General features: G+C 55.3%; 1 protein-coding gene across 12 annotated transcripts in view; it reads left to right on the top strand.

The window, feature by feature from the left end:
• The window catches only part of TRPM2 (transient receptor potential cation channel subfamily M member 2), a 50,463-nt gene extending 40,179 nt beyond the window's left edge, over positions 1-10,284 (top strand). For 9 of the 12 annotated variants that reach the window (XM_019963445.2, XM_070795772.1, XM_070795776.1 and 6 more), the window contains 10 exons: positions 66-153; positions 316-403; positions 1,001-1,158; positions 1,785-1,861; positions 2,044-2,145; positions 4,972-5,058; positions 5,490-5,595; positions 6,998-7,099; positions 8,272-8,388; positions 9,036-10,284. In XM_019963445.2, coding sequence (XP_019819004.2) covers positions 66-153; positions 316-403; positions 1,001-1,158; positions 1,785-1,861; positions 2,044-2,145; positions 4,972-5,058; positions 5,490-5,595; positions 6,998-7,099; positions 8,272-8,388; positions 9,036-9,161 — 1,051 coding nt within the window. In that variant the 3' untranslated portion in view covers positions 9,162-10,284. Of the gene's footprint in view, positions 1-65; positions 154-315; positions 404-1,000; positions 1,159-1,712; positions 1,862-2,043; positions 2,146-4,971; positions 5,059-5,489; positions 5,596-6,997; positions 7,100-8,271; positions 8,389-9,035 lie in introns of those variants that run through there. The other 3 variants (XM_070795768.1, XM_070795796.1, XM_019963467.2) reach the window with 3 other exon arrangements.
• Positions 10,285-14,466: the final 4,182 nt, after the last annotated feature.

The following is a 14,466-nucleotide window of genomic DNA, read 5'->3' on the forward strand; positions in this document are numbered from 1 at the left end:
CAGGCTCTCTCCACTCACACCCAGACCCCTGGAAGGCCGCGGGCCTCAGCTGTGTCCTCTTGCAGGGTGGATTCCATGGTGCGCCTGCTGGAAATGGCACATCTGAAGCAGTCGGGCGCCATGGAGCAGAGACTGGCCTCCCTGGAGGAGCAGGTGGGCTCCCGGCTGGGACCTCTGTTTCTGGGCATGGTTCCGATGGCCCTTCTGGCCAAGCCCCAGGTGTTGGGTGGCTGCCTGGGGAAGACGGGGGTGGGGAGCTGGGCATCCCGTGTGCGGGCACCTATTGACCAATCTTGTTTTGAACGAGCATTCCAGGTGGCCCAGACAGCCACAGCATTGCACTGGATTGTGAAGGCCCTGAGGGACAGTGGCTTTGGCTCAGAAGAAGGTGTCCCCACTCTGGGTGAGTGGGTGGCTGTGCCAGCGGCTGGTCTCTACCCACCTGTGCTCTTTTCTGTCTGGGTGTCTTTGGAGTGGAGAGGAGCAGCCCCAGCACCTTGGGATGCTTGACGCACCCCACGGCTACATGTGCTGAGCGTGGCCAAGTCCCCTGGCTTGACCAGGCTGGGGAATTCCAGAGGTAGCCTGTCCCAGGCCCCTGACCTCCCCGTGTGCATCAGGTCCAGCAGACCCGAGACCCAGTTGACCGGGTGACAGAAAGCATGTCTTTGCTCCCAGATTTGCAGCCGGCCAAGAAATGGTCACGAGCAACACTCCTGGGCTGTTGCTGGCCCCAAAGGAGCCATCTGCCCTTTCATCCGGACAGGCTTTTGGAAGGGCTTGTGCATCATGTTGATTACTAAGAGCTCTGCTGGGAGCTACCCCAGGCAACGGGGGCCTGAGCTCAGGCTTTGGTCCTCCTGGCTGCAGTGATGGGAACCCTGGGGATGGTGCTCTCTTTGTGGCTGACTTTCAAACTGGGCTCAGGGAGGTGGAGGCGGCCCGGAAGTTTGGGGGAAAGGACCTCAGAGGGTGGCCCTGTCCCTCTCCCCATTTCCAGCACCCCAGAAGGCCTCAGTGGGGCGGGATCCTGAGCTGGACAGCAGATCGAAGGCAGAGGACCCAGATGACGCCTACCACATGAATGCCCGGCATCTGCTCTACCCAAGTTGCTCTGTCCTGCGATTCCCGGTGCCCAACGAGAAGGTGCCCTGGGAGGTGAGTGCCTGTTCTGGCCTCACCCACCAGGCTGCAGGGGCCCAGTGTCCTGGGGGGAGTGGTCTGGGCCCCAGGTTGGCTGAGCCTACCGCAGCCTCGAAGGGCCACGAGGGACAGATGAAGAGGGAAGCGTGGTCCATGAGACCTGAGGGGTGAAGCTGGGCCATGAACCTGGACACTGGGCTGCTATCCACACAGGGCCCACTGCCCCGCTTGTCCTCAAGCCCCCGTCCCCAGAGAACAGCCCTTATCCCCTTTCTGAATGCTGGGGAGGATGGAGGTGGAGAGTGAGAGGGAGCGAAGGAGGAGGCCTGGGGGTGTGCCACCCCGCCCCCCCGCCCCCCACCCCCCGGCCCAGGCCTTCTCTCTGGTTTTCCTGGCACATTCTGGGCTGTCACTCCTCCCCAGTCTCTGCCAGGGGACTCCTCCTTCTGGAGTCCAGCCTAGACCCCATCCTCCCGCCTGGGGAGACTCCCCTCAACCACGGCTGGCCTAGGTGTGTGTGTCTTGAGGTCAGCCCAGCTCGGACTTCCGTGTCCTTTGGGCCCTCCCAGAGTTCTGCAGTCAGCTGCCCTGGGTGACGGCCAGCCTGGGGTGGTGACCGTCTGAGTCCCTGTGTCCCGCAGACGGAGTTCCTCATGTACAACCCGCCCTTCTACACGGCCAACAGGAAGGACAAGGACCTGGTGGACCCCGTGGGAGAGTGAGTACCCTGCTTCCTGCCTGGGTGGGCGCCCCATCCTCCCTGGGGGCTGGGACATGCTGGGAGGCATGTGGCTGGGGGCATCTGTGGCTGGAGGAGCCCCGTGGTGGACGAGGGGTCACTGTGGCCACTCTGCCTCCCGCCATCTCTGTTGGGGATGCGACCTCTCCTCTCCCTTCCAGTGCCCTGGAACCTCTGTCCAGGATCAGCTACAATGCAGTGGACGGACCACTGGACCGGCGCAGCTTCCATGGAGTCTACACAGTGCGGGACGGGCTCCCTCTGTGAGTGTACCCCCCCTCCACCACCCCGGCCCTTCTCCAGCCCTCAGCCACATCTGCGGTTTTCCTTCTGGGGTCAGGCTTCCTCTCCAGCAAAGTTGGTGTTTTTCTGATTTGTTGTTCAGTCTCTCAGTCATGTCCAACTCTTTGGGACCCCATAGACTACAATATGCCAGGCTTCCCTGTCTTTCATCATCTCCTGGAGTTTGCCCAAACTCATGTCCATTGAGTCGATGATGCCATGCAACCATCTCATCCTCTGCTTCCCTTCTCTTCCTTCCCTTGATCTTTCCCAGCATCAGGGTCTTTTTGCATCAAGTAGCTCTTCAGCTCTTCGCATCAAGTAGCCAAAGTATTAGAGCTTCGGCTTCAGCATCAGTCCTTCCAATGAACTTTCAGGGTTGATTTAAATTTTTCTGATAAAAACAAAGTATGGAAGAAAGAAACATCAACATAAAGTACTTTCTACCAACCCCTGAGGCCCACACTTGGCAGTCTCCCTGGACACGTGTGGAGGGGTGGGGACTGTGAGCTGGCCCTGCTGGCCCGGGCACTGTGCCCTGGTTCTCTGACACAACTTTTAGGACCTCCATTCCTGAGGTGTAGAAAGAGGGTAAAACGTGGACCCCATTGTGAGAGTAAAGCAGGGGCAATGTTAAAGGGCTGCTGGGCTTACATTTCCAGGCTTGTGCTGTAGGGACAGTATGCCCCACTGCACAGGTATGGAATCAGCATAGAGATGAAAGAGGGCCTGTGGCGTCAGGCCCAGCAGGCATTTGGTGGATGCCTGCCGTATGATGGCCTGGGGTCTGAGGGTCACTGGGGAGGCTGCACCACCAGGGCGGAGGCCGGGGACGGGATCACAGTCAGCTGGGATTTGGAGACCCCAAGGAGCAGGCGGTTGTTGGGGGAAATTGCCTGTGGGAGGAGGTGGGTGGTGGGCCTCTGGGAATGTTCTGGAGCAGGGAGGGGTTGCCGGGGTCCAGCCCCGGCTGATCCAGGGAGTTCGAAGCGGGGACGGCGTCGGCAAGGATCAGGGTACAATAGCTTCAATTAGATATTAACTTGAGGTATAAAGAGTAATAGCATGAGGATAGCTCAGTAGGAAAATTCAGTGGAGAAAAGAGGCTGAGTAGCTTGGTTTACGTGGGAGACCAATAAAACTTCAAGACAAGAAGTTTGCATCCTTCCGTTCTCCCGAAGGAGAGGAGACTCTGAGGCCTCCCCGGTCGGATCTTAGAAGCCCAGGCAAAATTAGTAAGCTTGGTGGGTTCCGCGCTCCAGATGGAGACTCAGCCAGAGTGAGAGAGAGAGCGACATGGGGAGACCAGTATTTCGAGACACTGATCCCAACTCTTTATTTTCCATGGTCTACTTTTATACACTGAGATGTTATGCAAAAGTCATGTGGGGTCAGCAGTCCTGACTTTTATCAAAGTCAGGTGCTTCATACAAATGTATACAGAGATCTTGGGGGTGTTACATCATCTTCTGGCCAGGGGGCCTGCTGACAATTTATGACCCTTTCCTTGTGACAGCGGTCAGTCAACCAGGACACTTATTTCTCCAGGGGTGATTATTCTCAAAACAGATGCCACCCAAATAAAGTTACATTCCTATAGGGTGAGGGTGTAGTGGGTTTTAGTTAAGGAAAGAATTTACTTAGCCTAAGGTCTAACGTGATTTATATCAAAGGTTAATACTTATTTCTTCTATATATTCATTAATGTGTGTAAGGGCAGGGGATGTGGAGACTTAGCAACAAACATTGGCTCAACAAATGAAAAACCCTTCACCAATACAATTTCTAATCAGCCCACTATACTTATACTAATGGTTTTCTAACTTTTCTAAGGAACCTGTTTTTAGAAGGTTTAAAGCATCTCGTGCCTCTCACGGCTGGGAGGCTGTGAGCAATCACATGTGGCCGGACAAGCCTGTCAGGCAGGCTAGAGAAACTTCAGAGGAGTTTGTAGGTTAAAACACTCTTGTCACGCCCAGGAGTTTTTATTAACTGGAGCTCTAAGTTAACTCCTTCTCTGAAAGAGGAGGTGGGGGACAGCCCCTCGTAAAGTCAGAGGTGTAAGTGAGAGCACAAAGTAGTAAAGTAGGCAGGCTCTGGTTATGGGGGTAGATGCTTGAGGATTTCCAGGGGGACTCCTGAGGCTCGATCCCGCCTTTGCATATGTCGAGCCTCCTTCCTCATGACCTTTGCCACGGGCCGAGTGCCTCACTTTGGCCCCCAACAAGGGGTGACCACTGGGGTAGAAGCTGCAGGATGGGGCGGTAGAGATGAGTGGGGCAGGGAAACTGAGGTGACCAGGTGCGTCTCCAGCCCTGGACAGGGGAGGGGATTGGCGAGGGGGATACAGTGTGCAGGAAGAGAGCAGTGCCGAGAGTCACAGGCAGAGGAGGGGGACCATTGATGCATGCTCACAGGCCAGCTGAGGGCCTCGGGCACGGCGCCATAGTCAGTCAGGCGCTCTCTGGGGGGACATCTGCCATGGGGCTGGTTTCTGCTCCCAGAGGCCCCTTTCCTCTCCAGCCCACCCCAAGGTAGCCACTGCCCACCCTGGAACCCCCGACAGACAGGGTTTGCAGTGGACAGCCCCAGCGCATGACACAGAGTCACCCAGCCTGGTCAAGGGGCCTTGGGCTCTGGGGTCTGGTCTGGGCCTCCTCCCTGGTCCTATCCAGGGGAGCTGCCTGGGCTCCAAGAACCCTGAGCCAGGGCAGCTTTGGGTAGAGCTGGCACACAGCCCCTGCCTGCTGCCCTGGCTGGGGTCTCCAGCCACTGGCGGTGGGCTGAGCTGACCCTTGTCTACCCAGAAACCCCATGGGTCGCACGGGACTGCGCGGCCGCGGGGACCTCAGCCGCTTCGGCCCCAATCACACACTGCAGCCTGTGATCACCCGGTGAGTAGCCCCTGATAAGTACAGTGTCGCCCAGTGCCCCACCCCGTGGTGGGGCAGGGGATGAATGTGGGTGCCTCCAGGAGAGCCCAAACCCTTCTTCCCCACAGGCTGCCTCACTTCCCTGTGGGTCCCCTCCTTCAGAGGCCCCTTGGGGAGGACTTTGTCACTACCCAGACAAATATCCATACCAATTCACCCTTCACTTCCAGAGTGACAGAGGGGGAAGGGCTGGGTCCAGGGCATGGGCTTCTTTAAGGCTTTTGGTAGAAACATATTGTCCAACAAGGCTGGCCCGCTCTGGCCAGACTGGAGGTTATGGGAGCAGATGGTTCCTCTCCCCTGGAGCAGGTGCTACTGGCCTAGCAGGTGGCCTCCCGGGGCGGGGGTGGGGGCAGGGGTAGCCTGACCCTTCCCCTCGCATCCTTCTGCAGCTGGAGGCGGAGCCTGGATGGTGCCATCTGCAGGAAGAACGTCAAGAAGATGCTGGAGGTGCTGGTGGTGAAGCATGGCCCCTCCGAGCACTGGATGCTGCCTGGGGTGAGGCCCCTGCTGTCCCAGGCCCTGCACTCGTTTGCCTTCTCTGCCACCGACAGGTCACCAGCCACCAGCGGCCGCTGCCCTGGACAGCTTGGAAGCTGTCCCTGTTCTGAATGACAAAGGCTGGTCCTTGCCTTAGAAGTAGTGCTTTCTCCTAGCTCTTCGTTTGGTGGTTGTGAAGATGGGTTCAGGCGCTCTTTGGAGCGTAAGCACTGACTGAGCACCTGCTGGGTCCAGGCACCAGGCTCAGGGCTGGGGCTGCCCCTGCAGAGCTCAGGGTTGGGGGTGGGCGTCTTGGGCACGCAGGCCCTGGGGCCTGAGCTGAGCCCCGAGGGCAGGATGGTGTTGCTGGGGGCAGGGCGGGGCATACTCGTGTCCTCTGCTCAGGGCAGCAGCTATTTGCAGGACTGATGGGCTCATGGTGACATAACTGGGATGTGTTCTGCTGGGCCTGTCCTGACCAAGCAGCCCAACCACTCGGACTCTGACCCGTCTGTCTGCCCTCTGCTCTCCCAAACCCTGTCGTTACTCTGGGGTCAGAACAGGCAGGTCCAGACAGGAGGACCGTGCACCCACAGGCCCCAGGCCAGTGTCCCTGTGCAGCTCTGAGGGGCCCCTCCCCTGAGCCTGCCCCTGGAGTCCATAATCTACCGCAGCTCAGCACGAAGCTGCTGGGTTTTCCCGGCATCCACCCGGTGGGGCAGCAAGTTAATGAGTGTGCGTGGGGCAGACCCCCTGAGGGTCTTCAGACCCCAGCCAGGATTCCAGGGCTCTGGGTGGTCTGGCTCCTGCAGCCACGACCCCCGTGCCCTCCAGGTGAGGGAAGGTGAGCGCAGGCTGGGTCATCTCCCCCCAAGAATTCTCCAGCACCCTTCAACCTCCCTCTCCAGTCTCTCTTGACATCTTCTGAGCAGTGTCCCCTGAGAGACAGCTGAAGGTCCTGCCACCCCAGGCGGTGCAAGGCAGGGAGTCTCCCAGGCTGGAGCAGTAGATGTGATGTGGATGAGGCGCCCTAGATGGGTGGAGAGGGGAGTGCAGGTGCAGGCCCGTGTCCAGGGCAGGGTGTGCCAGGAGTGGCCAGGAGCCCAGCGCACTGGAGCTGAGGCTAGAGGTGGGGTGGGGACGCACACACACCTCTGGCTGGTGGCCAGGTGGCAGAGTTCAGGGTACTGGTTCCCCCATGGTGCCTGGTACCCCTCAAAGGTTGTGACACCTGGCCTCACGGGCTGGCATGGACAGTGGGCTCTGGGCAATGTCACACTGGCCCCGAGGCAGCTTCTGCCAGAGGCTCATCCGCCTGAGGCTCCGGGGGGCTGGCCCACTGCCCATGCCAAGTGGGTGGCCAGAGGACACAGGTCCCAAACCACCCTGCCCACCTGCCCCCGCCTCCCTCTCTGCTCAGGGCTCCCGGGAGCCAGGAGAGTTGCTGCCCCAGAATTTAAAACAGGTCCTGCAAAGAGAGTTCTGGTCTTCCTTCGAGCGCCTGCTGACTCAGGGCATGAAGGTGAGGTGGCTCTTCCGCTTTGCTCCCACCTGTGCGCCTGGGCCCTGGGGTGTGGTCGTGCCGGCTGCTGCGCAGGCTGCAGGAGCCGGGTGGGGAGCCTGCCCTGAGCCTACTGCCCACAGCTCCTGGAGGGAGAACTGGGGCCATGTGGCCTGGCTCTGGGCCCCTCGCCTTCCTTCCCTGTCTGGGCTTTCTCCCGAGATCAAGGAGGGCTCTTGGGTCAGGGAAGGCCTATTGTCTGGCTCACAGTCACTCTTGCCCTGAGCACAGCTGGGCACAAACACATAACTTGCTTTTTCAGTGAATTTGCAAAGGCCGTAGTTTTAGGTCTTTATTTCCGAATCCACTTGCTCTTTTTCACAACCACGTAACATTCTGTGCCGTGATTTATTTAAGCAGTCCTCCAGGTGGGTGTGTGAGTCGTTGGTTCTGCCTCTTGCGTCTCAGGATGAGGTAGGCAATTGCTGATATTTACGGCTTGACCTACAAACCCAGCAGTTCCGCGTGGTTTGTCCGCTGCAGCCCCTGAGGGAGCATCGCCTTCTCTCTTTTCTCTACTTAGTAAAAAATAATTAAACTTGATTTGTTGAGGTTAAATCTAAACAACATATAATGAGCCATTTTGAAGTGAGCAGTTCAGTGGCATTTGGTGCATGGACAGCTTGGTGTGGTCCCCACCTCTGTCTAGCTCAAGAATGTGCTGTTACCCCCAAAAGGGAGCCCGTACCCTTGAGCAGTCACCCGCTTCATCCCCGCTCCAGCCCCTGGCGCCCATGAGGCTACCTTCTGTCTCTGTGGATCTGCCTGTTCTGGACATTTATTGTCGGTGGAATCATTTAGCGTGAGGCCTTCAGTATCTGGCTTCTTTCACTTAGCCTACTGTCTGGAGGTCCACCCATCCTTTTTAATCCTTCCAAGGGCAGTTGAGGCAGGTCTGGATGCCAGGCCAAAGACCAAGAGGGTGACGAGCGAGGCCATGGCCCCCTGTGATGGGTCACTCAAATTGAAGGCTGTGCTGGGGGCAGGAAGACAAGGCAGGGAGAGGCCAGGTGGGGCTGGGGCATGGTGGACAGCTGTGCTCACAGTGGCCCAGACCCAGAGAAGTCTTGGGGCCCTCCCTCTGGGGGAAATCCAGGGGATCAGGGATCCATCACACCCTGGCTACCCCCCAGGTGTACAAAGGATACATGGATGACCCCAGGAACACGGACAATGCCTGGATCGAGACGGTGGCTGTGAGCATCCACTTCCCAGACCAGAGCGATGCGGAGCTCAAGAGGCTGAACTCTGTATGTGGCCTGGGTTTCAGGCTTGGAGGAACAGGGGCTGGGGCCATCAGTGCTCTGGAGAGGTCCTGGGGCCTGCAGGGAGGGGTCTGAGGGGTCCCTGGCCTGGGGCCAGAGCTGGCCAGGACCAGAGAAGGGGGCTGTGGGGTTTGAGTTGTACCAGAGGGTCTGTGGGGGCAACCAGGAGAGGCCAGAGGGCAGCAGCAGGTGGGTGGGGCAGAGGGGGACCCTGGGGCCTCTGGGCTCATGCCCAGGTGAGGCTGGTTCATGCAGTCTTGTGGGGATATCGTCCTGTGTACTTTGATCCCCCTACAGACCCCGAATCTGGAACTGGGCTGGGAAGTCCCAGGGAACAAAACCCAGGCCTTGTCTGCAGGACAGAAAACCGCAGAATAAGGCTGTACCCACCCGCCCCCCACGCTTTCAAAGTTTCTGGGGCTTCGCAAACATTTTCTGATTTGTGCCTGAAGGGGGTGATCTTAGCACCATTCAGTAGAAGTACAAAGGCAGCGGTCACTAGCCAGTCTGTAGCAGGTCTGGGAGCCGGGCCTTGGGGTCCCCACCGCCCTCCTGCTGTCTATGGGTTCGGGGTGTGGGCGTGAGGGCAGGGCTGCTCGGGAGGGACTCAGGACTCACTTCTGTTTCCGCAGCATCTGCACTCCTGTGACGAGGGGATGGCCATTCGCTGGCAGGTGGTGGATGAGCGCATCCCCCTGTATGACAACCACAAGGTCATCCTCCAGAAAGTGGCCGCCTTGTTCATGGCCTACTACTGACCCGAGACGCAGCCTGCGTGGCCCTGTGGGGGCCAGCGGGGCTGGTGCATCTACGGCCCACTGGGAGTGTCTGCCCCTCATGGCCAGCTCATGAACTGGAGGCATTGGGGTGCTCTGGGAGGAGAGCTGAGCAGGACACAGGCAGGCTCTGGCCACGAGGCAGGGCCTCGGGGTCAAGGTGGCCACTGGGACTCCGCCAGCCAACACTGCCTCTCCTGAGCCTGCTGGTGGCCTGTGGACGCCCTCCTGGCCACATCCTCTGAGCAGCACATCCGCCACCCGCAGTGCATCTGCCCCAGGCCAGCGCTTCTCGGAGAGTCAGCGCTCCCTGTGGCCTCCTCAGGCCCACGGCCCCAAGAGGGCCTCCACTGTGCCCTAACTGGGACCCTCACCTGGTCTGGGGCAGCCTGGGACTCCAGTTCCCATGACCGTCAGGGCTGAGCCCCGTGGTGGGGCAGGAGGGCAAGCTCCCACCTCCTCTTGAGTTGCGGAGGTCTCTGCCTGTGTGCTGTCCCGGGCCCAGGCGGGGAGGACACAGAAGCACCGGGGGTGGGACCTCTCCTGCACATGGTGCTCCCTCCTCCCTCCTCCAGGGAGGAGTGGGTCGTGGGTGTGGACTGAGGGGCCACCCAGTTTAGCATCAGTACCTCACAGACTGTCTGCAGCCTTGGGATGTTGTGCAAACCCTGCACCAAACCCGCCCTCCCCACCAGAGTCACTGGTCTCTTGTTTGTCCCTCAGATGGAGTTGCAGACAGGAGCAGTGGTGGGGGATTGTGTCTGAGTCACAAGACCTCTTCCAGCCACAACCAGGCTTCCCGGGGCCCAAGGGGATCTCCTGTGGACACCCCACAGCCCCCTAGTCCAAACTCATGACTGCTCCTCCAATCAACAACCTTCCCAACACACACACACCCCTTCCCTCTTCCTCATTTTCCTAGAGCCCAGCTCCAGCCTCCAACCTGGGGCTCAGCTGCTCATGCCTTCCCTTGCCCCTACCCTGCAGGTGCTCAGGCACTGTGGGGTACTTGTTTGTTTTTTTAATCTAGAATTACAGATCCAGCCAAACTAGCGCTTAAGTGGCAGCACCAAATAAAGACATTTAAAACTCATAAAGAAAGTTACTCGCTCAGTCGTGTCCGACTCTCTGTGACCCCATGGACTGTATGTAACTCACTCTTCCCCGATCCATGGAATTCTCCAGGCAAGAATCGAGAGTGGGTGGCCATGCCCTTCTCCAGGGGATCTTCCCCCTCCCAGGGATCTCTCACATCGCAGGCAGATTCTTTACTGTCTGAAACGTGCTTCTCATGCATCCTTTCTGAAAGAATTTCTCAAAGAAGAACTACAGAAAAGTGAAACACACTGTCTTAGTTAGGTTGGGCTGCGTAACAAAGGACCACAGCCGGACCACTCCCTTTCCCACAGTTCTAGAGGCTGGGAGTGGAGGTCAGGTGTGGGCAGGGTGGTCCCTTCTGAAGCCTCTGCCTCTGCTTGTCCCTGGCCGCCTCATTCCACGTCCTCAGGTGGTCTTTCCTCAGAGTGTGCAGGGAAGGAGGGGTTTCTAGTTCTCCTCTTACAGGGGCACTAATGCTGCCATGTCTGGGCCCCACCCTACGACCTCATTTAACCTTACTTATTTAGAGGTCCTTGCTCCAAATACAGCCACATGGGATTGGGGCTTCAACATAGGGATTTGGGGAAGGGATACAAACAGGTGTCAAACACGAACAGGACACAAATATCTGGCTTCCCTGGTGGCTCAGTGGTAAAGAATCTGCCTGCAGTGCAGGAGACTTGGGCTCGATCCCTGGGTCAGGAAGATCCCCTGGAGAAGGAAATGACAACTCACTCCAGTATTCTTGCCTGGGAAATCCCATGGTCGAGGAGCCTGGTGGGCTGTAGTCTGTTGGGGTCACAAAAGAGTCAGATGTGAGTTAGCAACTAAACGACAGCACAGACATTTAGTCCATCACACAAACACACACACACGTAACCAAAAGCGGGGTCCAGTTGCTCACTGCTCAAAAGACAATAAAGAGGCCAGGTTGGTGGAAAGGAAAGTTTGTTTTATTCTGGATGCCAGCAACAGGGGTTGGCGGGGAGGGTGGACACCTGTCCAAAAGCTGACTTCCCCCACTTTACTGACAATCAGTGGCAAGAACGTTCATGGACAGAGGGAGGGACTCCTCACAGAAACAGCAGTCAGCTCTGACTGTCATCTGGTGATTGGTCTTCAGTGGTCTGAGCAGCGTAACCCGGATTGTCTCAAGTACATTAATCTTCAATTCCAGGGTCGGCTTGTTCCCATTTCCTTGAGGCCAGTTCTTGGAACTGTGGCAGCTTATGTCATAGCTACACTCTGGTCATTATGCACCAATGGTTAACTTCTCCACCTGGTAGGGGTTTCAGTATCTACAGGACAGCTCACAGGAGATGGCTCAGAATATCCTCTATAGCACTGGAGGAAGAACTAAAGGTCCTTGACTCAGCTTCCTGACTATTTTTGTTTTGTCCCATTTGACTGTTTTCCTCTGCTTTTGTATTTTTTCACTTCTCTGATTAAACTTGTTCTTGGCTGAAGTTTTTCTACAGCAAAAGGCAGGCAGAGAACATGGGAGGGAAGGACCCGTTTCACACATAGACTGAGCTCTGCAGAAGCAAAAAAAACCTACTAAATGTAGAGCTAAGTTTTACCACTGTTGAGGCATGATGTAAAAAGAAAATTTAATGGTCGTTCTTGTAGAAACCCCAGCTTGTGTCCCTGGGAGCGGGCAGAGGAATGAACGCAGCCAATACAAGTAGAGAAGGTCTCCTCTTGTCACAAGGAAGAAATAGATGCTGACCGTCACAGTGCTGGGGGAAGAACACGGGCAGTGAGACCTGCGAATGTATATCACAGCCCAGGTAACCTCCAGAGGATGGAGAGAGAGGAATAACATCAAGCCACCAGAGGAACCAAGCAGAAACCTAGTCAAAGGGAGAAAACAGCAGTAGAAGATGCTTCACATGGAATAAGGTGGCAGGAAATAATCAAAACGTGTCAGCAATTATGACACATGCAAAGTGTGAGTCACATACTGGGATAAAAGATAACAACAAATTTCTCTTCTTTTCTGTATATTTTCCTCTATCACCCCAAAGAGACATGTTTTAGCTGACAATAGTAGGAAGTCAGCCCACCAAACACTGTCCAAAGGAAAGGTGCGGATGCAGGTCCAGCAGAGGACAGAACTTAAGGTTTGAGTTTGTCCTTTTAAGAACAAAGGGGAGTTTGAGCGGGAAAAGGTACCAATCTATTAAGAAGGTAGCAGTTTTGCAATGGCACCCCACTCCAGTACTCTTGCCTGGAAAATCCCATGGACTGTTCCTCCGTCCATGGGATTAATAAGAGTCGGACATGACTGAACGACTTCACTTTCACTTTTCACTTTCACTTTGACTTTTCACTTTCTTGCATTGGAGAAGGAAATGGCAACCCACTCCAGTGTTCTTGCCTGGAGAATCCCAGGGACGGGGGAGCCTGGTGGGCTGCCGTCTATGGGGTCGCACAGAGTCGGACCCGACTGAAGTGACTTAGCAGCAGCAGCATCCATCTTCCTAGGTGACTCAGTGGTAAAGACCCCGCCTGCCGATGTAGGAGACGTGAGTTCAATCCCCGGGTCAGGAAGATCCCCTGGAAAAGGAAATGGCAACCCACTCCAGGATTCTTACCTGGGGAATCCCACGGACAGAGGAGCCTGGCAGGCTATAGTCCAGGGGGTCTCAAGAGTAAAGACTCAACTAAACACAAACTTCCATCTAGCATCATATCTTTTAAAATATGAAATGCAAAATTGATAGAAATTCCAGGAGAAATGGGCAAACTCACAGTAATGTTTAAGATTTTTCTTTTAGAATCAAGGAATCAAGGAGCAAACAAAAAATAGGGCAAAATTTGAATAATGCAATCAACAGGATTGAGGTCATTCTATGCAGTGTTTGTGAGCATGTTTATCTAAATATTGTGAAACTGTTAGTTGCTCAGTCATCTCTGACTCTTTGCGACCACGTGGACTGTAGCTTGCCAGGCTCCTCTGTCCATGGAATTCTCCAGGCAAGAATACTGGAGTGGACAGCCATTCCCTTCTCCAGGGGATCTTCCCGACCCAGGGACTGAACCCAGGTGTCCTGCATTGCAGGCAGATTCTTTGCTATCTGAGCCACCAGGAAAGCCCCTTACCCACATATTACATGTGCTTCAGTTCAGTTCAGTTCAGTTCAGTCACTCAGTCGTGTCTGACTCTTTGCGACCCTGTGAATCACAGCACACCAGGCCTCCCTGTCCATCACCAACTCCCAGAGTTCACTCAAACTCATGTCCATCAAGTTGGTGATGCCATCCAGCCATCTCATCCTGTGTCGTCCCCTTCTCCTTCTGCCCCCACTCCCTCCAGCATCAGGGTCTTTTCCAATGAGTCAACTCTTCACATGAGGTGGCCAAAGTACTGGAGTTTCAGCTTCAGCGTCAGTCCTTCCAATGAACACCCAGGACTGGTCTCCTTTAGGATGGACTGGCTGGATCTCCTTGCAGTCCAAGGGACTCTCAAGAGTCTTCTCCAACACCACAGTTCAAAAGCATCAATTCTTCGGCACTCAGCTTTCTTCACAGTCCAACTCTCACATCCATACATGACCACTGGAAAAACCATAGCCTTGACTAGACGGACCTTTGTTGGCAAAGTAATATCTCTGCTTTTGAATATGCTATCTAGGTTGGTCATAACTTTCCTTCCAAGGAGTAAGTGCCTTTTAATTTCATGGCTGCAATCACCATCTGCAGTGATTTTGGAGCCCCCCCAAAATAAAGTCTGACACTGTTTCCACTGTTTCCCCATCTATTTGCCATGAAGTGATGGGACCAGATGCCATGATCTTAGTTTTCTGAATGTTGAGCTTTAAGCCAACTTTTTCACTCTCCTCTTTCACTTTCATCAAGAGGCTTTTTAGTTCCTCTTCACTTTCTGCCATAAGGGTGGTGCATATTTATAAATACATGTGTGTATGTATATATAAATACATGTTATATATTATACATGTACATTACATCTCACTTCCACATATATTTGCTTATATATAAATTGTGTGCAGTATATTTATTTGGGTACAATATGTATAATACATATTTGTATAATAAAGGATGTATAACATGCACATCTATGTACGCACATTATATGGTGTGTGTGTGATTGTGTACCCACCCCAACAACAAGGTCCAGAGGTGACATGTTGTTCTCAGACACGGAATATTCACAGCAGTGAGCGAC

This window comes from Bos indicus, chromosome 1 (genome assembly GCF_029378745.1).
Source record: "Bos indicus isolate NIAB-ARS_2022 breed Sahiwal x Tharparkar chromosome 1, NIAB-ARS_B.indTharparkar_mat_pri_1.0, whole genome shotgun sequence".
Classification (NCBI taxonomy): Eukaryota; Metazoa; Chordata; class Mammalia; order Artiodactyla; family Bovidae; genus Bos; species Bos indicus.